The 27878-nt window shown below is 46.5% G+C and overlaps 1 protein-coding gene across 1 annotated transcript; it reads right to left on the reverse strand.

The window, feature by feature from the left end:
- Window positions 1-168: 168 nt before the first annotated feature.
- On the reverse strand, window positions 169-26500 carry LOC121272245 (probable G-protein coupled receptor 83). The gene is made up of 5 exons (XM_041178773.1): window positions 26156-26500; window positions 23925-24050; window positions 19417-19550; window positions 5452-6043; window positions 169-1366 (listed from the first exon to the last, which is right to left on the reverse strand). Exons 1-5 carry the CDS (start codon window positions 26498-26500, stop codon window positions 1337-1339), a joined length of 1227 nt encoding a protein of 408 aa, XP_041034707.1. The 3' UTR covers window positions 169-1336.
- Between the last annotated feature and the right edge of the window lie 1378 nt (window positions 26501-27878).

Raw genomic sequence — 27878 nt, forward strand, 5'->3', positions numbered from 1 at the left:
TTACCCTCTGTCTCCATTTATTCTCTCCTCCTGCCTTCCCTTTTGCTCTTCCCTCCCCTCCCTGCCTTTCGCTGCTTAAAACCTCTTACATCTCAAACATTTTCCAAGTTCTGACACGGGACCTTGAAACGTTAGCTCTGCTTCCCTCTCCACTGATGCTTGACAGACCTGCTGAGTGCTCCCAGCATTTTCTGCTAATAATTCAGATTTCCAGCACATTTCCAAAGTTACGGTGAAGTCATTATAAAGATGATAGAATGTTATCATTTATTACAAGAGAATCGATTGCAAAAGGAGGGAGGTTATGCTTCAGTTGTACAGGGCACTGGTGAGACCACATCTGGAGTACTGTGTATAGTATTGGTTACCTTATTTAAGGAAGGATGTAAATGCATTAGAAGCAGTTCCAAGATGGTTTACTAGGTTCATACCAGGGTTGTCTTGAGAGGAAAGGTTGGACAGGTTATGCTGGAGTTTAGAAGAGTAAGAGGCGACTCGATTGAAACCTTTAAGATCCTGAGGGGTCTTGACAGGGTAGATGTGGAGAGGGTGTTTCCTCTTGTAGGTGAATCTAGGATTAGGGGTCACTGCTGAAAAATAAGGGGTCGCCCATTTAAGGCAGAGATGAGGAGAAATTTCTTCTCCCAGAGGGTCATGAGCACTTGGAACTCTCTTCTTGAAAAGGTGGTGCAAGCAGAGTCTTCGGATATTTTTAAGGCAGAGCTAGATAGATTCTTGATTAACAAGGAGGCGAAAGGTTATCGGGGGATAGGCAGGGATGTGAGTTTGAGGTTATAAATCAGGTCAGCCATTATCTTATTGAATAGCAGAGCAGGCTCGAGGGGCTGAGTGGCCTACTCCTGCTCCTAATTCATATATTCATATATAATTATTCTCACTCCTCTGCTGTTCATTCCAATTGACACAATCCATGGTCTAAAGTATGATTCAGCCCATGTGACCTATCCATAGGAGTCTCGATTTCAGCACAGCAATGGTGCATGAGTAGATCGTGTAGGATGGGCTTAGTTGCATCTTAGGGTAAGTATGGGAGGAACTCTCAAATTACGATCAACAAAGTATCAATAAGTACAACAAAGATTCTGATGGAGTGAGGTTGGTGGCCAGAGTTGAAAGAAAGTGCATTGGTCAAACATCAAGGCTGTGCTTCGGATCTGGTCTTGGACTAAGCCACGGATAAGGGCGTGGCATTCAAATTTTGTGTGGATGTTTGTTTTATAAATCATCTGGTGGTTTGAGGTGGATGAACCAGAGTCCGGGCCCTTATTCCTGGGAGTCACCGATGTATGTGTTTTTCGGAATTTGCCTGTGGTCATCAGGGGTTGCGAGGGTTCGATGCATTTGCCTGTGAGAGAAAAATAATCAGGTGAGTTTGGAAGAAGGCGACCCTTCAGCCCATCTGAGACCCTTCAGCCCATCTGATTTCATCACAGCAGATTACCAGTCCTGTGGTCTACCCCTTATAGCTTCTGAAACATCCAACCATAAAGCTTGGTTTAATGTCTCAGCTGAATTATGGCACATCTGACAATGTGGCACTCTCTTTGTGCCACTGCACTCGCTCAGCACTGCATTGCCGCACTCCCTCGGCAGTCCAGCACTCCATTAGCACTGCAGTGCTCCCTTGGTATTGCAGAGCTCCCTCAGGACTGCGCCTGAGGGAGTGTTACACTCCCCCAGCACTGTGACTCTCCCTCAGCACTGCAGGGTTCCCTCAGGACTGCACCACTCCCTCGGCACTGTAATGCTCCCTTGGAACTATGACTCTCCCTCAGCACTGCAGGGTTCCCTCAGGACTGTGCCACTCCCTCAGCACTGTGATGCCCCCTCGGCACTGTAACACTCCCTTGGCACTGGTGCTGCACTGCCATCTTAGGTGGGCACGAAAGATCCCACAACACTATTTCAAAGAATAGCAGGAGGGCCCTCCCCAGTGTTCTGGGACAAGATTTATCCCTCAACCAACATCACTAAAAACAGATTATCCGGTCATTTATCACATTGCTGTTTGTGGGAGCTTGCTGTACACAATTGGTTGCTATGTTTCCTACCTTGCAACAATGTCTACACTTCGAAAGTGGCTCACTGGCTATGTAAAGTGCTTTGGGACATCTGGGCAGTCATGAAAGGCGCATATAATTGCAAGTCATTCAATTTATTGTAGGACCCACTCTACAGAGCATTGGCAAGACCACAGCTGGAGTACCATGTACAGTTTTGGCCATTTTATTTAATGAGGGATATAACTTGCATCGGAAGCAGTTTAGAGAACGTTCACTGGATTGAATCCAGGGATGAAGGGGTTTGTCTTATGAGGAAAGGTTGAGCAGGTTGGGCCTGTACTCATTGGAGTTTAGAAGAAAGGTGATCTTATTGAAATATATAAGATTCTGAGGGGGGATTCTTGACAGGGTAGCTGCTGAGAGGATGTTTCCCCTTGGTGGGGGGGGTGGGGGTGGGAATCTAGAACTTGGGGTCACAGTTTTAAAATAAGGGGTCTCCCATTTAAGCTGGAGATGAGGAGGAATTTCTTCTCTCAGAGGATCATTCGTGTTTGGTATTCTCTCCCCCAGCGAGCAGTGGAGGCCGGCTCACTGGATATATTCAAGGCTGAGTTTAACAGATTTTTTTGACAGATCAACAAGGGAGTCAAGGGTTATGGGGGGCAGGCAGGAAAGTGGAGTTAAGGCCACAATCAGATCAGCCATGATGGTATTGACTAGGGGGAGCAGGCTTGATGGGCCGAATGGCCTACTCCTGCTCCTATTTCATATGATCCTGTGACCAAGCTGATTTCCATTGATTCCATAAGCACAGAGATAGATATCACATATGATAGCCCCTGACTCCCTTCCTGGTCTGTATTGAGTTGGATCCTTTCAGCTGGTATCCAAATTGGCCTCAGTATCTTTTTGGCCTGGGAAGGGGCCAAATCAGCAGTGCTCCTGCTGGGTATTGCAGTGACGCTTTGCATGACGGAGGCCCAGGTGTCACTGACACAAGGGTCACTTGGGTATGTGGATGGAAATGAGATCAATCCAGCAAGCCAATCCATTCCCTCCCCCCCACCCCTGCTCCATCCCTGCAAATTTATTTTCCTCGAGTGTCCATCCATTTCCTTTCAAAATCATTCAGTGTCTCCGCTTCCACCCCCCTTTGTGAGCAGCAAGTTCCAGGTCATTACCCCCCACCCACATCATCTCTTGCCCAAAATCTTAAATCTATGTACCCCAACCCCGCCTCCCACCACCGGTCCTTGTACCATCAGCCAATGGGAACAGCTTTTCTTTGTCTACCTTATCTAAACCTGTCATCACCTCATGCCCCTCGATCAGATCCCCCCTCAATCTCCTTCGCCCCAAGGAGAACAATCCCAGCCTCTCCAACCCAACCTTGCAGCCAAAATCCCTCATCCCTGGAACCATTCTGGTAAATCTCCTCCGCACCCTCTCAAGGACCCTCACGTCCTCCCCAAGGTGTGGCGAGCAGAACTGGAGATGTCCCGAGAGAAATTAGCCCAACTAATCCACATTTACCAACCCCCTATTGAGCTCTCGTTATTCTATATAGTATCCTATTGTAATGGACCATGTTCAGGCCACACCTAAAGTACTGCACATAGTTCTGCCCCTTTTAAAAAATGGATATCGTGATACTGATAAGGTGCAAACAAGATTTGTGAAGGTGTCACCAGAACACACAAGACTTAGAATCAGGAATAGGCCATTTGGCCCCTCAACCCTGAGCTGCCATCCAATAAGATCTTGGCTGATCTGGCTGCGGCCTCAACTCCACTTTCCTGTCCATCTCCCATAACCCTTGACTCCTTTATCAATCAAGAATCTATCTCGAATATATTCAATGACCCAGCCACCACTGCTCGCTGAGGAAGAGAATTCCACAGACTAACACCCACCTGAAAGGAAAAAAAATGTTCTCCTCATCTCAGTCTTAAATAGGAGGCTCCTTAACCGAGAGGAGACACTTGTCAGGAAAGATTGAACAGGCTGGACTTCTTTTCTCCAAGTTGATTTGATAGAGGTCTTTTAGATTATGAAGGGGTTTGACAGGGTTGACGTGGAGATGATGTTTCCACTTGTTGGAGGAGAGTAAGGGGTCATAAATATAAGATAAACACTAACCAACCCAAGCAGGAATTCAAAATAAACTTCTTTATCCAGGTAGTGGTGAAAATGTGAATCTCACTATCGCAAGGATTGGTTGAAGCGAATAGTGTAGACCTTTTATTCTTTGATGGGAGGTGGCCAGCGTTTGATGCCCATCCCCAATTGCCCTTGAACTGAATGGGCTTGCCAGGTGATTTCAGAGGGGCAGTTAAGAATCAACCACTTTGCTGTGGGTCTGGAGTCACATCAAGACCAGGCCAGGTGAGGACAGCAGATTTCCCTCCCTGAAGGACATCAGTGAACCTGAGGGGGTTTTTTCAACAATGGTTTCATGGTTACCCTTACTAAGGCTAGCTTTCAATTCCAGGTATTTTTAATTAATTGAAAATTAATTCATTCTAACCGTTCTGCTGGGGTTTGAGCCCATACCCCCCAGAGCCTTAATCTGGGTTGCTAGGTTACTGGTCCAGTTACATTACCACAAGACCACCATCTCCCCCATTGATACAGCTAAAGGGGACTTGGATAAACACATGAGGGGGAAAGGAATAGATGGCTGTGACTGAGTTAGATGAAGACAGGTAGAAGGAGGCTTGTGTGGAGCATGGTCATGTTAGGATTGAACTGTCTCCTTCTGTGCTGTAAAATTTTGCTTAGTCATATATCTATCTATATTTATCCTTGGGTAGTGCTTACTTCCAGTCCCACTTTTATTGCTGTGGCTGTCAATCATTCTTATATGCCATTCATTCAGTGCTGTGTGTCTAAACAGTTAGAATGAAAATCTTTGTATGTAAACAGTTGCCTGTAACAGTGGGCTGAATTCTCCCCCCATTGGATGGGGGGGCGGGGTTGTGCGGGGGTGGGTGGGAGCAAGCGTGAACCAGATCGGCTCCTCCATTTTAAGTGGGTGGGCCAATTAAGGCCCGCCCAGCGCGATGCATACCAAGAAGCTCCCTGTCTGAGCGGGGGGGGCGGTTGGGGATTCCCTGAGTTGGGGCCTGCGCTCTTTTCCGCACCTCAAGGAGCTTAGTTTAAGTTATGAAAAATTTAATTAAAGAAAAAAAAACTTTTAAGGACATGTCCCCTCATGTGAAACTGTCACATGAGCTGGGACATGTCCAATAATTTTGTCAAAACTTTTTATTTAATTAATAAACCCTTCATGAAACCTCATCCCAGCTCTGGCCAGTAGCTGGTGATGTGGAGTGACTTCCAACTCTTCTACACATAAAAAAAAGGCTATTCTTCAAACTGACCGAGCAACACAGAAAATATACCAGTCGGTTAAACATATACTTACAACTACGCCTTCCAGCCCAGGCAATTTAGATTTCTTAGCTGCCATAGGTAGGCAAGGGTTGTAACTGCTCTGGTCCTCCAGCCAGGCCCTCCTAATGGCCCTGTTGGAGACAGGGGGCACCATCTTGCCCTCTGAGCTCTTCGGTCTCCAGCATCTGCCGAGGAGGGTCTTGAGCTCAGTGCGAAACTTGTCGTTCATCCAGCAGTAAATGAAGGGGTTGTAGCAGGTGCTGCTTGTGGCCAGCCAATGTAAGGTGAAATAGAGGGCATTGCTGCTCTCAATCAGCTGGCTAGAGATGAGGACCACGTAGCAGTTGAGGGGAGACCAGCAAACGGCAAAGACCACCACCACCAGCATCATCATCTTGATTGTCTTCTTCCTCTTGTGGCGCTGGGCGATGTATTGCTCCATGGTGATGTCCCCAATGGCATTCCTCAGCCAGAGCTTCTTGGCCACCGCAGTGTAGACAATGGTGATCACCAGCAATGGCAAAGCATAAAGGAGACTAAAAGTAGCCAGATCTAAGTACTTCCAGAACACATCAGATGGCTGTGGAAAGGCAGGGACACAAAGTCTTCGGACTGTTGTTTCCCTAGAATTGTAAAAGGAGGATGCATAATGGGTAGGATGATAAGGACTAACAGGAGAAGAAATTTCTTCATTCAGAGAATGGTTACAGCACAGAAAGAGGCCATTTGGCCTATCATGTCTGTGCTGGCTCTCTGAAGGCACAAGTCACCTGGGGCCATTTCCCACCTTCACCCTGTAACCCTGCACATTCTTCCTTTTCAGATAACAATCCAATTCTCTCCAATTCGAAAGCCTCGAATGAATCTGACTCCACCATATTATCAGGCAGTGCGTTCCGGATCCCAACCACTCGCTGTGCAAACAAAATTTTCTTCATGTCACCATTGTTTCTTTTGCTAATGACCTTAAATCTATGCAATCTGGTTCTCAATCCTTCCACCATTGGGAACAGTTTCTCCCTCTCTACTCTGTCTAGACCCCTCATGACTTTGAACACCTCTATCAAATCTCATCTCAACCTTCTCTTCTCCAAGGAAAACAGTCCCAACTTCTACAACCTAAAGTTCCTTATCCCTGGAACCATTCTCATGAGACTTTTCTGCATCCTCTCTAATTGCTTCACACCCTTCCTTAAGTGTGGCTCCCAGAACTGGACGCAAGACTGCAGTTGAGGCCAATTTAGTGTCCCATACATGTTTATCAGGACAGAGAGTTCTGAATTTTGCAATTCTATGCTCCAGATAGTTTAGTCGTTGAGTATATTCAGGACAGAGATCAATAGATTATCAAGGGATATTAGCCTTTATACAAAGGGATTGGACTATAAGAGTAAAGAAGTCTTACTAGAACTTTATAAGGCACTGGCGGGACCACATCCGGAATATTGTGTACAGTTTTTGCTTCCTTACTTAAGGAATGATATACCTGCCCTGGCGGGAGCACAACAAAGGTTCACTAGACTAATTTCTGAGATAAAGGGATTGTCCTATTACGAGAGACTGAGCCTAGAGAACTTAGAAGAATGAGAGGCGATCTCATTAAAACATAAAATTCTTAAAGGATTTGATAGGCTAGATACTAGGAGGATGTTCCCCCTGGCTGGACAGCAGAGAATTAGGAGGTCACAGTCTCAGAATAAGGCTACTTCGCGCTGAAGAGAAATTTCTTTGCTCAGAGGGTTGTGAATCTTTGGAATTCTCTCACCCAAAGGGCTGTGAATGTTCAATTGTTGAGTATATTCAAGGCTGAAATTGATAGATTTTTTGGTACTAAGGTAATTAAAGGGTGGGGAAGGACAATGAAGTTGAACTAGAAGATGGCCTATGATCTTATTGAGTAATGGAGCAGGCTCAAGGGGCTGAATGGCCCACTTACTCCTAATGTTATTCCTCCTCCTTCAGTTACCATGCCCTAAGAAGGCATTGGCAGCCATGGACCTCCATTAGATTGGTCCAAGATTATGGATCATAATGATATGATTATACTTGACAAATAGTGCAGTGGTTTGCCATTACCTTCTGCAGTATGCCTGACAACTCTTACTCATTGGAAGGATGTACAGGCGGATAATCGACCTGATTGAGGGAATCGTAAATCAATTTATTGGCCATGTCACAAAAGTATCTGCCATGGCCATCAAGTCCTGAGGTGGAACTCAAAGTCAGAGGAAGGGGTGCTACCCTCTGCACCACAAGACCTCCCTCTAACGTTCTTAGATCTTATACCGCCAATTGTGGTAAGGATGTTATAATGATGTACAGGGATCAATGGAATGAATTCACTCCGAATAAGGTAATACAGATGGCACTAAAGAAAGACTTGTGTCTATCCACCATTGTTCATGACCCCAGTACATCCCAAAGCACTTTACAGATGATGCAACAACTTTTGAAATGCAGTCACTGTTGCAAGGTAGGGAAACACGCACAGCAAGATCCCACAAACAGCAATGAGATAAATGACTAGGCGAACAACCTTGGCATTGCGGCTTGAGGGATAAATGTTGACCAGGACACCAGGCAAACTTCCCTGCCTTCCTGTTCAATAATGGCTACGGGAAGCAGTGGTGTAATGGTAATGTCACTGGGGTCATGGGTTCAAATCCCACCACGGCAGCTGATGGAACTTAAATTCAATGAATAAACTGAAATTGAAATGGTGAGCATGAAACCTTCAACATAAAAATCCATCTAAGGGTAGCATCCCTACCTCTAGGCCAGAAACTCTGGGTTCGAGTTCACCTTCATTTCAGGACCTGATGACGACATTGGTGATCAACGTCCCTTTAGGAAAGGAAATCTGCCATCCTTACCAAGTCTGGCCTATATATGACTCCAGTTCCACAGCAATGTGGCTGACTCTTAACTGCCCTCTCGTTTCAAGGGCAATTGGGGGTGGGCAACAAATTATGGCCTTGCCAGCTACACCCACATCCCATGAAAGAAGAAATGGGGAAAAAAGGCTGTGTATTACACAAGGTAGACCACGGCTTGAGTACTGGGTTCCATTCTGGTGACCACATTGCAGGAAAGGTGTGACCACACTGCAGAGGGTCCAGAGGCAGTTCACAAGGATGTTTCCTGGACTGGAGAATTTTAGCAACGAGGAAAGATTGGATAGGCTGGGGTTGTCTTCATAGCACTAGAGGGCTGGCTTACTGAGGTACATAAAATTCTGAAGAGTCTAGGTGGAGTAAACAGCAAACGACCGATTTACCTGAGCACGGTTGGGCCGCTGGGTTGGCTTGGGTTTGGGGGGCCGGGGTGGGGGGGCGGGGGGCGGCTTCTAAAACCAGGGGGCATATATTTCAAGCCATCGGTAGAAGAATTACAGGTGAGAGGACGAAACACTTTATTTCCCTGGGACTCATTGCAGAAAGAGTGCTAGAGAGAGAAACCCTCACCACATTCAAAAAAATTCTTGGATGTCTATTCAAAAGCCATGAACTGCAAGGCTATTGAGGAAAGTGGGACAGGACTGGGTGGTTCTTCATCAACCAGCACAGACATGTTGGGCCAAATGGCCTCCCCTGTGTCATAATCTTTCTATGATTTCTGTATGTGATCTGTTACAAGTACAAAGTTTATCAGATTGTTATGTTTGGGGGCTGTCTCTTTAAGTTAGGGTAAAATGGAGGAATGAAGAGGATCGTATGGCCTGTTCTGATTTCTGTCTGACAATGAGCTTGGTTGTTAAAGGCTAAAGGTTAAAGGGGGGCATGTTGTTTTGCTGGGAAGAAGAAACAAAATGTTCACATCTATGGACTATAGCAAGGACATCCGTGCTAATTATGTGTAGACAATTAGTCTACAAGGCTCATAGGGAGGTGTTGGGAATGCCAGGTTTTGTAAAGGGTTATACTTTAAACTGTCTATTTAATTCCAAGATAGAATAGAGCTGGGGGTCTAGAGGATAGCTAATCAGCATTTCTACCCAGATACAAGGCCCATATGATTCACATTGCCGTGGAGATGGACTTTGAGAGGGAAAGAGTCCATAGCAAATCACTGGGGTATTGGGTTACAGGGTTTTACTTAAGATACACCAGAACCTCACGGAGGGGTCAGTCTGCAAGAATCTGAAAGAGAGAGAGAGAGAGCAGAGAAATAGAGGCAGCCAGTCTCTATTGTTCACCACACAAAATGCAGTGGAAGCTCATACGTGGATTAAAGAGACTAAGTTTGTGAGGATTTAAACAGGGCTGGAAGATTTGCTTACCTTTGGTCAAAGGGGAGAATTTTGAGTGTAACCCTCACCATGAAAGTCAGTTCAGGGATTAGTTATCCAGCTGGAAAAGGAAAAGCAAAGCAAGCCATCAAGAGCTGAGAATAGCTTTGGACTGGTTCCTGGAGAATGAAGTGTCCACTTAAGGGGCAGAGTAAAGTATAACCATGGAAGGGGATTTCTGGACATTTTAAAAGTTACATGGGAAAATTTTCTGCGGTTTAGAGTATAAGTTGCCTCCTGAAATAGTGTTTGGTCAAAGTTGCTTTTAGTTTGCTTGTTACAGTAGAAGTCTTAAAACTTGAACTTCTGTCATGTGGTCATCTCAGTCACTGGAAATTTGAATTTATTTTTTAAAATTATCAGTCGCTATTGGGATCATAACAGACTGCAGACTCCCTGACTCGGGAATGACCCACCTGAAAGGGAATGCCGAGCGTGGGTTTGACACTTCACTCGGAAGGCCGTACCCTGCTGACAATGCAGCATTCCCCCAGTGACTGCGCTGGGAGAAGGTCATGATATTGTGTGGTGCTTGAAGCCACAATCTTGTGACTCAGCAAAAAGGGGGCTCCCAGCTAGCTGGGAGAAAGGGGTGCTGAGGGACACCCTAAAGCTTGGGGAAGCCGCTGTAGAGGCGCAATGGGGAAAGGACACTGTCAAAGGCCTTTCAGCCACAGTGCAGGACATTGGTGAGACCATACCTGGACAGTTTTGGTCGCCTTACTTAAGGAGGAATATACTTGCACTGGAAGCAATTCAGAGAATGTTCACTAGGCTGATTCCTGGGGTGAAGGGGTTTGTCTTATGAGGACAGTTTGAGCAGGTTGGGCCTATACCCATTGGACTTTAGAAGAATGAGAGGCGATCTTATCGAGACATTAAGATGCTGAGGGAAGCTGGTAACCCGTGTAGGAATCCTTGGGTGTATGTCTGACATGGATGTACATTGTGAACGTGAGAAGTACTGAAAATTGTCTGGAGGCGCCTCAGAGTGGAACACACTGCAGGGAAAAAAGTTGAATTCTATTGCACTTCCTGCAATACTAAATTTGAAACGCTCGAGAATGTACTTTATTAGAAATTTTACGAATAAAGTACATTTTTGTAAATAAAAAGAGAACCGCAAGCACTGATGTTGCACACTGACCCTGGACACCATGCATGAGACACTTCAAACAGCTGAAGATGCTGAACGAGTTTGCTCCGGGCACTATGTCCACCCTCTCAGCAACATGGCTGAGTGTTTTGAATGACAATACGCTTGTTGTGTATGCGTGTGGAGCCCAGCTTTATCCATTCACCCTTCAAACCTAATCGAACACTTGCCCTCTACACAAGGCGTGTTTAATTTACAAAACTCAATTTACAAGTCAATGAGGTGAAAATACACTTGAACCGGCAGATAATAGAGCTTTTACAAGATGGCCTTCAAAACAGGAACAAATTAAAAAGCTTTTAAGGGCAATCCGTTGGCTACATCAGAAATGTTTTGTTCATTTACTTTGAGAGATCTGTAACTAAGAAACCGAACGGTCAGAATTTTTTTTGGGGGGGAAGGGTCAGCAACAGTTGCCATAGGCATCCTCATCATCAGTTACTTATTTCAAACGTTATTATTATTCAAATAGAGAGAGATTTCAGAATGCTGCGGTACAGAGGGATCTGGGTGTCCTGGTACATGAATCACAAAAAAATGTCAGCCAAGTAGTAATTAAGAAGACGAAGAGAATGTTATTGCAAGGGGGATGGAGTATAAAAGCGGGGAAGTCTGACTACAGTCATGCAGGGCATTGGTGAGACCACACCTGGAGCACTGTGGACAGTTTTGGTCGCCTTACTTAAGGAGGGATATACTTGCATTGGAAGCAGTTCAGAGACCGTTCACTCGGCTGATTCCTGGGGTGAAGGGGATTTGTCTTATGGGGAAAGGTTGAGCAGGTTGGGCCTGTACTCATTGGTGTTTAGAAGAATGAGAGGTGATCTTATTGAAACATTAATATTTTGAGGGGACTTGACAGGTTGGATGCTGAGGGGGATGTTTCCCCTTGTGGAAGAATCAAGGGATCACAATTTCAAAATAGAAGGAGATGAGAAGGAATATTTCCTCTTAGAGGGTCATTAGTGTTTGGAATTCTCTTCCCCAGAGAGCGGTGGAGGCTGGGTCATTGAATATATTCAAGGCTGAGTGAGACAGGCTTTTGACCAACAAGGGAGTCAAGGGTTATGGGGAGCAGGCAGGAAAGTGGAGTTAAGGTCACAGTCGGGTCAGCCATGATCTTATTGAATGGCACAGCAGGCTCGAGGGACCGAATGACTTACTCCGCCTCCTAAATCTTATGCTCCTGTGTTGTGTTGCCCCAGGTGAGGGGTTGCCTGGCCAAACTCCCACCTTTCAGCTACTGTAAACTTTAGCTCATCGAAAACTCTGTCGCCCGCATCCTATCTGAAACAAAGTGCCACTCACCCTTTACCCCCACTGTGCTCACTGACCTACATGGGCTCCCAGTCCAATACTACCTGGATTTTATAATTGTCTTCCTCTCATTCCAATCCCCACATGGCCTCACCTCTCCCCAACTCTGTCATCTCTAGCCCTACATCCCTTCTAGATCTCTTCTCCCCTCCAATCCTGGCCTCTTACGTATCCCTGGTTTTAATTGTTCCACCATTGGTGGCCGTGCCTTCAGCTGCCTGGGTTCTAAGTCTGGAATTCCTTCCTAAACCTCTGTGCTTCTGCCTCCTCCTTGAAGACAGTCGATAAACCAAGCTTAGTCATACATCCTAATATCATCTTATGTCGCTCTGTGTCAAACTTATTTTGATAACACTTCTGTGAAGCACCTTGGGATATTTTCCTTCCCTTGTCAAGCAAGTAACAGCGCAAGAGGTGCAGGATAAATGCTTAACTAATCAGGCCCTTCTCCAGCAACATCTAGTACGTTATGGGAGGTCAATCTTGTTCCAGCAGTTCTTGACAAAAGCAGATGGCCTTTTGCTGAGAGGGAGACATATTGCTGAATCTTTTCATCTGGGACTCATCAGGACAAATGCAAGGATGCCAAATTTCAAACAGTCACAACAATTTATACCGCAAGCAAAAAGGGGTGCTGGTTGGCTGGGAAGTTGAACCTGATTGGCCGAGGCATTTCTTTGGAGAAAGCAATGGGGAACTATAGGCTCCCCAAGCTTCCAGGTAACTTCAAAAAAGGTGCAAGGCTTAAACATATTCCTTTTGCTTGCAGAGGATGTGTCCCAGCGTGTGAATATATGTCATTTCTAGCAAGCTTAAATGAGCCATGTCACGAGCTTGACTGATTGTCTTAAACCTGTTCTTAATGTAACTTATAGCACATTCAGGATTGTTCAGCAAGTGCTGAAAGTAGGTAGGAGAGTAAGTTGTGAAGAAGACATAAGGAGGTTACAAGGGCTATATATAAGTTAGGTGAGTGGGCAAAGATCTGACAAATGGAGTATGACGTGAGCAGAAGTGAGGTTGCCCATTTTGGCAGGATGAATAAAAAAGCAAGCATATTATCTAAATGGTGAAGAGCTATGAGCTCTGAGATGCAGACGGATCTGGGTGTCCTGCTGCATGAACCGCAAAAGGTTACTATACAGGTACAGCAAGTAATTAGCAAGGCTAATAGAATGTTTTCATTTATTGCAAGAGCAATTGAATACAGGAGTAGGAAGGTTATGCTTTAGTTATACAGGGCATTGGTGAGACCACATCTGGAGTACTATGCACAGTATTGGTCCCCTTATTTAAGGAAGGATGTAAATGCGTTGGGAGCAGTTCAGAGAAGGTTTACTAGATTAATACCTGGAATGGGCAGCTTGTATTATGAGGAAAGGCTGGACAAGCTAGGCTTGTACCCCCGCTGGGGTTTATAAAAGTAAGAGGTGACTTCATAAGATTCTGACAGGTCTTGACAGGGTGGATGTGGAGAGGATGTTTCCTCTTGTGGGAGAATCTGGAACTAGGGGTCACTGTTTAAAAATAATTTAAGGCTGAGATGAGGAAAAATCTTTTCTCGCAGAGGGTTGAGGGGCTTTGGAACTCTCTTTCTCAAAAGGTGGTTGAGGCAGAGCCTTTGAATACCTTTAAGGCAGAGGTAGATAGATTCTTGATAAGCAAGGGGTTGAAAGGTTATCGAGGGTAGGCAGGAGTGTGGAGCTGAGGCTACAACAAGATCAGCCATGATCTTATTGAATGGTGGAGCAGGCTCGAGGGGCCAAGTGGCCTACTCCTGCTCTTAATTCGTATGCTTGTATGCTGCCCATTTGCAGCATCACATCTAACAGAAGACATTTGTATTTGCTGGTTGAGAACAGTCTGTGCTCCTACCAACCTTTTGAGCAACATTGTGTATGAACTTCAGGGCTGTTGTAACACCAGGTACATAGACCATACTTCCCAGTGATTGGCTGATTGAATCAATCAGGTGGAGGTGGTGGGACCGGTGGACTAATATTCCAGAGACCCAGGGGTAATGCTCTGAGGACTGAGGTTCAAATCCCACCATGGCAGATGGTGAAATTCGAATTCAATAAAGATGGAATTAAAAGTCTGATGATGACCCTGAAACCATTTCCAACTGCTATAAAAATCCAGCTGGTTCACTAATGTTCTTTAGGGAAGGAAATCTGCTGTCCTTACCCGGTCTGACCTACGTGTGACTCCAGACCCACAGCAATGTAGTTGACTCTTAAATGTCCTCTGGATGAGGGCAATCAGGGATGGGCAATAAATGCTGACCTAGCCAGTGATGCCCACATCCCATGAATGAATTTTTTAAAAAGCACATTCATCCAGCTGTCCATGGTGGGCAGAGTACAGACCGTCCTCAACCAGACGGCACTTATGTTCAGTTCAAGTTCGGTACTACCAAATGGTGCCAGATACTTCAGAAAATTCTGCCATCAGTTCCAAGTGCCTGCCGAGAGGAACAGCCATTTTCAGAAGTGATGGGAACATTCCCAATGGGAACATTCACCGTCACCTCGCCAGTAACTTTGGGTCTGGGTTTTCAGCCACAAACAGGAAACAGAAAGGGCGACAAGCAAACAGTCAGGAGACCCATCGCCTTTGCGCTAATTTAACCCACGGGTGACCTTACTCCTCCTGGATGACGAGGTGTTCCGGCCACTGAGGGTAGAGTACAGAGTCCCGTGTTTACGTGAACCACCAGGGGATCTGGCTTCATGCTACAGGCTGGTGGTGCACCAGGAACAAATGGGGAGCTATCATTTTGAACCAACACTCACCTTCCAATCAACTCCACTGTCCCATTCATAAAATCCGCTGCAATTAAATTGCACAGAATGATCCCACTTGAACTCCATTTGCCTCCGAGTGGCACACCTGAGCCTAGATTCCTTTCTTTTTGTCGATTACATAGAGAAAAAAATACCACAGAGATTGCTTCAAATTACAGGATTTAAAGTGCCCACTCTCCCACACCATCAGTTATAACAAACTTGAACAAATGTGGAGAGGATTTTTTAACCCGCCAAGTACCACAGACATGGTTACATGTTGACGGCACCAGTCACTGCTTTGGAGTCAACCTTTGAGTCAGAGGTTGGCTTGATCATAGAGACAAGCCAGGACAGGTATGTTATGGGACTAACAATCTGGAGACAAGAGTTCAAATATCACCAAGGCAGATGGGAAGTTTAAAATCAGTTAATTAAATAAATCTGGAATCAATTTATTATTTTATTTTAAAAATTGACAAAGGCTTTACCCTGACATGTCTGACTCGCCATGACTCATACCAGAGGAATTTCTCACCTTCAGAAGCCAGCAGGGACCTCGTTACCTTTAAAGAGGCACTAATGCCCCTGTGACTGAAGAAAACAGTGGTAAATAGTGAGGAGGATAGCCTTAGATTACAGGAGGATATAGACGGGCTGGTCAGATGGACTGATCAGTGGCAAATGGAATTTAATCCAGATAAGTGTGAGGTGATGCACTTGGGCAGGACAAACAAGGCATGGGAATACACGATGAATGGTAGGACCCTGGGAAGTACCGAGGATCAGAGGGACCTTGGTGTGCATGTCCACCGGTCCCTTAAGGTAGCGGGACAGGTAGATAAGGTGGTTAAGAAGGCATATGGGATACTTGCCTGTATTAGCCAAGGCACAGATTATAAGAGCAGGGATGTTATGCTGGAACTGTATAACATGCTGGTTGGGCCATAGCTAGAGTATCGCATGCAGTTCTTTTCCCCTTGGTAGAGGGATCAATAACCGGGGGCATAGATTTAAGGTAAGGGGCAGGAGTTTAGAGGAGATGTGAGGAAAAATGTTTTCACCCAGAGGGCAGTGGGAATCTGGAACTCACTGCCTGAAAGGGTGGTAGAGGCAGAAACCCTCATAACACTTAAAAGGTATTTGGATGTGCACTTGTGATGCCATGGCATACAAGGCTTTGGGCCTAGTGCTGGAAAATAGGATTAGAATAGTTAGGTACCTGTTTGACCAGCACAGACTCAATGGGCCGAAGGGCCTTTTTCTGTGCTGTAGACCTCTCTGACCCTATGAAAATCAAGTTCCAAAGCAATGCACCAACCCTCCTTCACATTTCTAAATGTAAATGAACTATGGCCAACGGAGACGGTTTGTCAAAAGGGACCCTGACTCCTCTATTAAACTTCTCAGGGTACAAGACCTAGGAAAATACATCCTTTGTCCGAAACCAAGGAGAAGTAGTGGGGGGTATATCACATGACCTCCCCCAAGCTGCTAGAACCTGTAATATTGCCATGTGGAAGTGAACCCAGGCAGTCTACCATTTTGCTGTCCAACAGGCAGCAGCAGAAAGAGCTCTGTCCAGGTATATTGCCTGGCCCTCACCTACACTGTGAACTACTGGAACATCGGAACTCCTGTATCTGTGCCCATAAGACTCATTCATCTCTACATGCCTTCTCCCATCAGGGAAGCCCTCACTTCTGGAAAGGCAGATCACCTTGCAACAGCTCCAGCCTGCTAACGTCTGAAGGAATACAGCACTGGACCTTTTGATTCTGGACCCTGGACTCACATGAAACCATAACTTATTTTTATTGTGGTCTTGCCATGTGCCCCTTTCTTTCCCTTATCCCTCTTTTACTGTATGAGCGCAAAAAGGGGCAGACATTGCGAAAACTCTTTCCCACATCTTGAATATGTATAAAGTAAACCAACCCTCTTATGTGACTTTATCTCAAGTTTGCTGTGGGGTTATTAATATGGTATTGGATCACTCCAAACTGAAGGGTTGGGGAAGCTACACCACCACTTATAAAGGGGGAAATCAAGAATCAAAAACACCTTTCTGTTTACGGGTGGGTGGTGAGAGGAGAAATCAGGTCTGTTTAAATTAAATCCCCTCCTATCCATAACAATGTAGACAGAAGAGAGCAGTTTGGGAAAAGCACAAGTAAAATGTTAAATTTTCTAACATATTCACCTGATGTGGAGCTTCACATATTTAACTTCACCACGATAAATGATAAATTTGTTATGATATTAATGTTTATTTAAGTGCCTCAGCTCAAGCTGAAACAGTTCACCATGCTCACTGGAGTGAACGGTTTAACATTGAGGGGTTTATAGTCTCTTGCACCAGTGAAAATCTTCTAATATTCCCCAAAATTCAACCTCTCCCATTCCATTCTATGACAACTCATTCCATTGCATCTCATCACGCCACATCCCACACTGACTCCATCCATTCCATCTTATCCCATTCCATCCCACTCCATGATCCTTCAACCCCTTCAGTGAACCTCACCCCAATTCAATCCCACCTCATCCCATTCTATTCTATCCCATTCCAATTAAACCCTGTCTTGTCTTAATTGATTTCATTTCATCTAGCAATATACCAATCCTTACCATCCCAATCCATTTCTCAATAGACTCATAGACGTTTACAGCACAGAAGAAGGCCATTCGGCCCATCACTTCCACGCCAGTCAACAAAGATCTGACTACACTAATCCCGTTTTCCAGCACTCATCCCATAACCCCGGAGGCTATGGCTACGCAAGTGAATATCGAAATACTTCTTAAATATTACAAGAGTTTCTGACTCAACCACCTTTTCAGGCATTTCATCTCCTCCAGGGGGCAAGAATTTAACTCCCATCCCCCTTGCACACATCTCAAGTACACATGGGGAAACTGCAAGGGACTCAGCCTTGAGGACAGCGAGAGTAGAATGGTAAAACACAGCAGGGGGCCAATCTGCCCATTGTGCCTGTGCTGGTTCCCTGAAGGAGATGTCCAATTCATCCCTCTCTCCTGCTTTTTCCCTTTAGCCCTGCAATTCTTTCTGCTTCAAGCATATATCCAATTCCCCTTTTGAAAGCTACCATTAAATCTGCTTCCACTGCCCTTTCAGGCAGGGTATTCCAGAACACAAGGCCTCGCTGCTTAAAAAGAAAACTTTACATCTCCTACTTAGCCTTTTACTGGCCAGTTATCTTACATTGTGGAAAAGATCTTCTTAGATTTAAGAAAGGATCTCTTCAGGGGATTAAGTTGACTTACGAACATACACTCGGCCCCTCGAGCCTGCTCCGCCATTCAATAAGATCATGGCTGATCTGACTGCGGCCTCAACTCCATATTCCCATCTACCCCTGGTAACCTTTCACCCCCTTGCTTATCAAGAATCTATCTATCTTTGCCTTAAAAATATTCAAAGACCCTGCTTCCACCACCTTTTGAGGAAGAGAGTTTCAAAGACTCACAGCCCTCTGAGAGATAAAAATTTCTCCTCATCTCTGTCCTAACTGGTTGACCCCCTAATTTTTAAACAGTGGCCCCTAGTACTAGGTTCTACCACAAGAGGAAACATCCCCTCCATGTCCACCCTGTCAAGGCCCCTCAGGCTTCAAGATGACTGGAGGTTTGGAGCCCATTTCACTCACCTCTGGCAGGTTTGGCAATGGGGGAATCACAGAACTGTCAGATCCTCAGTGGTCCAGGGTGATTGTGATGACTGACCACCCAACCTGGCTCACTGCTAGAAAGTAAAGGAGTGGGCTCATCACTGGGCTTCCTTCTCAGAACCCTACTCATTCTCCAAGCTATGCTGCTGGACAGGCCCAGGCTCCTGGCATCTCCTGAGCCGGACGGAAGCCACATGTGAATAAAGTTTCCACTTTTATTTTGAGCATGATCAATTTTAGAGAGGGGGGTCTTTGTGGTGCAGTGGATAACACCCCCTGCCTCTGAGTCCCACTTTGGGTTCAAGTCCCACTCCAGGATTTTTGATGGCCAAGGAACATTCATGGTTCATAACGCGGTCAAGCAGGCTGAGTATCAACTTGTAAGTCCTTTCAACACTTGCCAATGGCAGACGGGAGCGATCCAGGTCACCAAGCAATAGAAAGGAATTGGAACCTCTACCATCGGTATCCAAAACCACAACATGCATGTTAAAAGTGTGCGTTACCACAGCAACTGGGTCTCCTTGGAGTGTTGTTGGTGGGGGGGTGGCAGTAGGGGAGGAAGGGAAACAGTGGCTGGATGGCCAGTGTGCACCAGATTGGTGCCAACGGCACAGGGTTCAATCCCTGTTCCAGCTGGGGCAGATTCAACACCTGCCTCCCTTTCCCTACCTGAGGTGGAGGTTGTGGTACGGTGGGTCAGACCTGCCCTCGGGCAGAGAACTCAAGAGGAAAATTGATATGAGGTCACACCTACCCGTACACAAAGCAGAATAATTTTTGATAGATGGCGTGCGGCAGAGAGAAGCAGGAAGCCAGGATCCAAATGCTCATGATGCAGATGATTCCTCTAGGCACTGACATCCGAGGTCTTAGAGGGTACATGATGGCCTGAAAATAAATACCAACAGCTATGTAATTATCTTAGCCCGCTGTGGCTTTCACTGAAACTAATGTATGATTCACTTCCAGCTCAGTCTGTGACACATAGTCCGCACTCTCTGTGTGTTGATGACATCTTGCAGTTCAAAACAACTTGGGCTGGGGTTGAGAGAAAAATTTTCCCTTATCTCACCCCTGGGTCTTTTACAAGTCATCTGGCCTGAGTTTGTTGATCTCAGCTCAGTGATTAAGGTGCTATTTCAGAGAGGGTGCAGGGGGAGATTTATCAGAATGGTCCCGAAGGATTTTGGCAACAAATTTAGGGTTGGAGAGGCTGGGGTTGTTCTCCTTGGAGTGAAGGAGGTGGAGGGAGATCTGATCAAGGGGTACAAGAGGATGACAGGTTTAGATAAGATAGATAAAGAAAAGTTCTTCCCATTAGCTCAGGGAATGTGTGGCACAGTGGTATTACTCCTCTACTAGTATTCCATCAACCCAGAGTAATGCACTGGGGTAACTGGATTCAAATCCCACTATAGCAGATAGTGAAATTTGAGTTCAGTTTTTGTTTTAATCTGGAATTAAAATTCTGATGACTATGAAACAATTGTCACTCATGTCCTTCAGGGAAGGAAATCTGGCCTACACGTGAATCCAGACCCACAACAATGTGGTTGACTCTTAAATGCCCTCTGAGCAAGGGCAATTAGGGATGGGCAATATATGCTATCCTGGCCAGTCATTCCCACATCCCATGACCAAATAAATAAATTAGCTGGTGGCACAAGGACTGGGGGTAGGGGCACAGATTTTATGCTTTAATGCAAGAGATGCAGGAGTGGTGGCGGGGGTGGGGTGATGTTGGGAGTTGGGGGGAAGTGGCGGGGAGGGGGGGAGGGGGTGGGGAGTGGGGGAGAGGTGGGGCAGTTGGGGGGAGTGGGGGTGGTGGGGGAGGTGGGGGTGAGTGCGGGGTGGTAGGGGAGTGGAGGTTGTGGAGGGGTGGGGGGGTGGGAGGTGTGGTGGGGTAGGGGATGGGCTGGGGGGGGTGGGAGGTGTGGAGGGTTAGGGGATGGGCTGGGGGGGGGGGTGGTGGTGGGAGGTGTGGGGGTAGTGGGGGGCTGAGAAAAAAAAAATTATGCCGTGAGCGGCAATTACCTGTACTCACTGCCCATGAGGGTGGTGGATGTGGAAGCAATAAACGATGTTGAAAGATAATTGGATAGGCACTTGAAGGAAATGAACTTGCAGGGCTACAGAGACCGAATAAGGGGGGTGGAACTGACTGAACAGCTCTGCAGGGAGCCGGGGGGGGGGCGGGGCGGGGTTAATGGACCAGAGGACCTCCTTCTGTACTGTAAGCTACTCTATAACTTCAATGACCCTGGGTTGGGGATGGAGGGTGAGAATAGGTGATGTCCCTTGTCACGACTGTGGCTGAATGGTTCCATTTCGCAAATCGGGTTCTAATTGCCCCAAGAAGGCAATGTTGGCCCAAACTCTTGAACCTTGTGGTGATGGTGCTCTAACAATTGTGCCAGAGGGGGTATTTCCAGGACAAGTTGAGGACTTGCTAGGGCCACTTCAGAGGATGGTTAGTTATAAAGAGTTAGATAGAGAAGGTGCAGAGAACAGTTACAAGGATGATACCAGAAACGTGTGGGTATACAGATGAGGAAAGTGGAGGTGAAGAGGGAAGGGTTTTGAGAGGGGGGATCTTTCTTATGAGGAGAGGTTGGACAGGCTGGGCCTGTACCCACTGGAGTTTCGAAGAATGGGATTTGGTCTTACTGAAACAAGTAAGATCCTGAGAGGACTTGACAGGGTGGATGCTGAGGGGTGGGAGAGACTAGACCTAGGGAACACAGCTTAAAAAGAAAGGGTCTCCCGTGGAGATGAGAATTTTTGTCCCCTCAGAGGATTGTGAAACTTTGGAGGTCTCTTTCCCGGAGACCAGCGGAGGCGGGGGTCAATGAATATTTTTAAGGCAGAGGTAGATAGAGTTTTGACTAACAAGGGAGTCAACGATTATTATGGGTAAGCAGAATATGGAGTTGAGGCCACAATCAGATCAGCCATAGTCTTATTGAATGGCAGAGCAGGCTTAAGGGGCCGAATGGCCTACTCCTGCTCCTAACATGTATGTTCGTATGAAAGGGTTGACAGGCTGGGTCTCTTCTCTCTTGAGAAAAGAAGGCTGACAGGTGACTGCATGGAGATCTTTAAAATTATGCAATATTTTGACGGAGTGGATGCGGAGAGCATGATTCCTCTTGTGGGGAAAGAGCAAAATTAGGAGTCATAAGGCAGTCGCTTATGAATCCAATCAGGAATTCAGGAGAAACTTCTTCATCCAAAGAGTGGTGAGAATGTGGAACTTGCGACCACAGAGGGTGGTTGAAGTGAATAACCTCGATACATCTAAGGGGATGCTAGATGAGCATAGGAGGGGGAAGAGAATTGAAACTTACGATTATAGATTTAGATGAGGAAACAGACAAACACACAAAATAGGAGCAGGAGAAGGCCATTCGGCCTCTCGAGCCTGATCCGGCAATTCAATAAGATTGTGGCTCATGTGTTTGTGCTTCAATTTCTACATTCCCACCTACCCCCGATAACGTTCGATTCCCTTGCCTAACCAGAATCTATCTACCTCCACCTTAAAAATATTCAGTGACCCCGCCTCCACCGCCTTCTGAGGCAGAGAGTTCCAAAGTCACACAACCCTCTGAGAGAAAAGAATTTCTCCTCATCTGCATCCTAAAAGGGTGACCCCTAATTTTAAAACGGTGGGTGCCCCCTATTTTCTGGACTCGACCAGAAGAGGAAACATCCTTCCCACACCCGCCTTGTGAAATATGGGAGGAGGCCCTAGTGGAGAATAAACACCGGCATGGACGAGTTGGGCCAAATGGCCTGCTTCTGTGTCATAGACCCTGTGTAATCTATGTAAGCCACACAGTGTGGGAAAGGTCAGACAGGGTAGGACAGGGGATGGAGTTACAAGTGAGACAGGACAGGTAGGAATGGAGGCAGGAGTCCCATGTTAGCCCAGGCCAGATAGGGGTGGCATATCCCCTGCCCTGGGACATTAAGCAATCTTGTTGGGCTTTTATGGCAAAATATCCAATATGGTGGCCATTTTTTTTTTCTCGCTTCCAGCTCACAAATTGTTGGATCTAGGACAATTAATTTTATATTTTACCCACGTTCAGAGTGGAACTCAGAACCTCTCATCTTATCGTCATGACAACGGCACAGCCCTTTCTCAGTCACATGATTTGAGTAACGCGATCATGTTGTAAAGGTCTGACCTTGAGAAAGAGGCTGGACAAGGTGAAGGGGCGGAGTATTTTTTTAAATACTGAGAGTCTGGGAAGTCTTGATGTCCAAAGGGACCTGGGTGTTCTTGATCATAATTCACTGAAAGCTAACAGGCAAGGGCAACTGGTATGTTGACCTTTACTGCAAGAGGATTTGAGTTAAAGATGTCGTGCTGCAGTTGTATAGAGCCTTGGTGAGACTGCACCTGAAGTATTGTGTACAGTTTTGGTCTCCTTACCTAAGGAAGGATATACTTGCTATAGCAGGGGTGCAGCAGGGGTTCACCAGACTAATATATAAGCAAAATACCGCAGATGCTGGAAATCTGAAATAAAAACAGACAATGCTAGAAAAACTCAGCAGGCCCTTGACATCTTTGTCTATCCTACTTGGCCCCCACCTATCGCTGGCCTTCTATCCAGCTTCACCTGTCCCACGTATAAATTTCATCACATTTCTACCCCTAGCTCTGAAGAAGAGTCATACGGACTTGAAACGTTAACTCTGTTTCTCTCTTGCTGGACCTGCTGAGTTTTTTCCAGCACTTCCTGTTTTTATTTCACCGGCCTGATTCCTGGGATGGTGGGATTGTCACATGAAGAGGGACTGGGCCGACTAGGCCTGTATTCACTGGAGTTTAGAAGAATGAGAGGTGATCTCATTGAAACGTATAAAATTCTTAAGGGGCTAGACAGGAAGGGTGTTTGTCCCTGCTGGGAGGGGTGTTTGAATCAGTGGACACAGTCTCGGAATAAGGGGTAGGCCATTTAAGATTGAGATGAGGAGGAATTTCTTCACTCTGAGGGTAGTGAAACTTTGGAATTCTCTGCCCTGGGATGGCTGTGGAGTCTGAGTCATTGAGTATGTTAAAGATAGAAGTCAATAGATTTCTACACATTAAAAACATCAAGGGATACGGGGACAATGCAGGAAAATGGTGTTGAGGCAGGCAATCAGTCATGATCTAGCTGAATGGTGGAGCAGGCACGAGGGGCTGAATGGCCTTTGACTCGAGCGCCGAACAAACAGGACATGATACAAGAAGCCGCCTGACCTTACCTGGTACCTGTCGAGGGCGATGGCTGTCAGGGTGAGTGCGGAGACGTGTAGTGAGCAGTACTGGGCGAAGCGACTGATGTGACACATGGCCCTTCCGAAGATCCAGGTGCTGTTCACAAAGCGAACCTAGCGAAGAACGTCAAGGTGAGTGCTAGGGCTGCATCCCTCCCACCACAAGCCAGGTTCCCTTGACCTCAGCCCATGGCCCCCTTTGCCCCCTCAGTCCAATTAACTCAGTGTCCCTCGGGTGAGCGGAGATTGCTGAAGCCAGGTGAGGTGTGGGGCTTTTAAGTTCAATAACGGAAGAAAAAGCAAAAGAAAGAAAGCGCTGCATTTATTTAGTGCCTTTCGAGACATCAGGGCGTCCCAAGGTTTTCCACAGCCAATGAGGTGCTTCTGAAGCGTAGTCACTGCTGTAAGCGTGAGTAAGGTGGAACCAAATTTGCTTACAGCAAGATCCCACAAACAACAATCTGATAATGACCCGAAAATCTGTTTGGTCACAGAGGAAGGGACTACTGCTTCTCTACGAAATAATGGCATGGGATCTTTTAACTCCACTTTAAAAGGCAGACAGGTTTCACTTTATTTGAAGGACAGCACCTTCAATGGTGCAGCACCTCCCTCAGTAAGTCACTGGGACTGCCAGGTTAGATTACATACTTCAGTCTCTGGACTGGGGCTTCAACCTATGATGTGACAGGGTTACCATGGAGATATAGCTGATCTTGAAAGATGACCAGATAGCTGAATCTGTTCCGAAACTGGCTCTCTGGTGGCTGGCTAAATGGATGAAAGGAGTTATCAAAACTGGTACAGCACAGGGTTAGATACAGAGTAAAGCTCCCTCTACATTGTCCCCATCAAACACTCCCAGGACAGGTACAGCACAGGGTTAGATATAGAGTAAAGCTCCCTCTACACTGTCCCCATCAAACACTCCCAGGCCAGGTACAGCACAGGGTTAGGTACAAAGTAAAGCTCCCCCTCCACTGTCCACATCAAACACTCCCAGGACAGGTACAGCATGGGGTTAGGTACAAAGTAAAGCTCCCCCTCCACTCTCCACATCAAACACTCCCAGGACAGGTACAGCACGGGGTTAGGTACAAAGTAAAGCTCCCCCTCCACTGTCCACATCAAACATTCCCAGGACAGGTACAGCACAGGGTTAGATACAGAGTAAATAAAGCTCCCTCTACGCTGTCCCCAACAAACACTCCCAGGACAAGTACAGTACGGGGTTAGATACAGTTTCAAATCTCTTCAGGTTCTACGTTTAAATCATACATCCTTCTCCCCAAAACTGAAAGGGTGCTGGGGTGCGGCAGTATACAGAATCTCCCAGCTTCTCCCACCATCAGTCTGATTCCCCTCTTGCCCCTCCTGCCCTCACTCATGTTGAGGTAGTGACAACACTGAGTACCTCAGGGGCCATTCCCCAAGTGTGCGACCGGTCATGTTGTGTGGGATGGTTACTGGATGCAGGAGAGTACAAAACAGACACTTGACCCGTGGGATAATCTTGGCTCAGTGGACATTGAACCCATCACTGAGAGGTGAGGACAAGTCCCACACCAACCCCTAGAGCACATAGATTAAAGCAAAATACTGCGGATGCTGGAAATCTGAAACATAAACAAAAATAGCTGGAAAAACTCAGCAGTTCTGACAGCATCTGCGGAGAGAAACACAGTTAATGTTTCAAGTCTGTATGACCCTAACCCGTTCTGTTGAAGAGTCATACGGACTCGAAACGTTAACTGTGTTCCTTTCCGCAGATGCTGTCAGACCTGCTGAGTTTTTCCAGCTATTTTTTGATTTTGTTACCCTAGAGCACATAACCTGGTGCCACACTAGGTGGAGCGCCTCGACATCTCTCATGTGAATGCCATCTGCCCTCTCAGGGGGCCTATAATTCCTTGGCATTACAGCAGGGGAGATCGCCCTGGTCAGCATTTATTGTTCAACCAACGGTTCATTCAGCTCAATGCTGCTTGTGGGATCTTACTGTGTAGCCCTTCATTCCCTTCATTTACAAGCGCCTTCAGGACATCCTGAAGTTCTGAAAGGCGCTATATAAATGCAAGTCTTTACCTTCGTGCCTCTCTTACAGGTGACTAACCTTGGTTGCGACTGGACCAGGGTTGAAAGCTTCTTTCATTATTGCCTGACGGAGAAGGCTCTGTTCTACTCTAACCCAGTAAAATAATGAATAAATGAAGACCTACCAGGGTGAAGGGGCTGTTGAGGAGGGTAATCATGAGGTCTGCAATTGCTAAGTTGGCAATGAAGAGGCTGGTGGCGGTGTTGACCCTCTTGCTTTTCACCACAACTTGGCACACCAGGAGGTTGCCAAAGAGGGAAATGGTGATGGTTACCGAGTAAGCCACGATCAGCAGTGCTTGGCCGGTGAGGTTCTGCAAGTCAGTGCCGTTGCGGACCGAGTTGATCAAGTTCCTAAGGAGGTCGAGGGAGAGGTTGCTGAAGGTCGACTCATTGTAGCCCCCGTAGGTCTGGAAGAGGTCCCCCCGGGAGAAGGCAGATTGGTTGGGCATAGCCAGCTCCCTGGTCATGGGCCTCGTCAACCCCAATGCCAATCAGGATCCCGCTCCCCTCCGTTCACCCAACACTGTCCGGGGAAACAACTCTATTCTTCATTGGGGTTGAACCAATCTGGGGGGGTGGGGGGCGGGATGATGGTCAGTTTCAGGGTGAAATGGGAGGTGTGGTCAGTTTCAGAGGGGAACGGAAGCCGTGGTCAGTTTCAGCGTGAAATGGAAGATGTGGTCAGTTTCAGAGGGGAACGGAAGCCGTGGTCAGTTTCAGCGTGAAATGGAAGATGTGGTCAGTTTCAGAGTGAACTTTAAGACGTGGTCAGTTGCAAGATGGAACGTCGACTGGTCAGCTTGAGTGGAAACTGAAGTTCCGGTCAGTTGCAGGCTGGAATTTAAGTTTCGGTCAGTTGCAGGGTGAAACATCGACCGGTTAGGTTGAGTTGAAACTGAAGGGTGCAGTCAGTTGCAGGATGAAATTGAAGGTCCGGTCAGTGGCAGGATGAAACGGAAGGTCCGGTCAGTTGCAATATGAAACATCGACTGGTCAGCTTGAGTTGAAGCTGAAGGTCCTGTCAGTTGCAGGATGAAATCGAAGGGTGTGGTCAGTTGCAAGATGAAACATCGACTGATCAGCCTGAGTTGAAACTGAAGGTCCGGTCAGTTGCAAGATGAAACATCGACTGGTCAGCTTGAGTTAAAATTGAAGGTCCGGTCGGTTGCAGGGTGAAACTGAAGGGTGTGGTCAGCTTGAGTGAGGTTAACAATCTGTATTGGTCAGTGCTGGTTCCCCTCTCTGCTGCTGGAGACGGTGCTGAGTGAGGAGCTGCGGCTCAGATGAAGCTGAGAGGCTGGATGGAGGAGAAGAGAAGGGGTGAAGGGCTGGTACTTGTAATGGACTGGGACAAAGGTGGCGTAATCGATGCTGGTTTGCAGACTGAACCAGTAAAGGCAGCAAGCGGACAATAACCTCCCTCTGCAAGCATCTCACTGGGCAGTCAGTTAAAGGTGCAGTTATGTTAAATTCACTTTATAACACGTCCTCTCTGCTGTTTCTCCATTTAACTTGTTACCTTTGTTCCTGTTTCTCGACCTTGTTCGCCTTTTCTCTCTTTATTTTCTCCTTAACTCCGTCCTGGTTTTTTTTTCTCTCTTCCTCCAACATCTATCTCTCTCTCTCTACTTCTTTTCCCCCTTGGTTTATCTCTGGCTGTCTGCTTGACTATCTCTCTTCCTGGCTGTCTCTACCTTTCTGATTCTGTCTCTCTGTTTCTACCTCTCTCCTCTCCCTTTCCCCAACTTTCTCTCACTCTCTATCTCTCTCTCTGTCACTCCACCATTTCATCTCATGTTTACTGTCAAGCTGACTTCATTTTTGCTGTCAAGGTCCTGAGCTCCA

Source organism: Carcharodon carcharias, chromosome 33 (assembly GCF_017639515.1).
Source record: "Carcharodon carcharias isolate sCarCar2 chromosome 33, sCarCar2.pri, whole genome shotgun sequence".
Taxonomy (NCBI): domain Eukaryota; kingdom Metazoa; phylum Chordata; class Chondrichthyes; order Lamniformes; family Lamnidae; genus Carcharodon; species Carcharodon carcharias.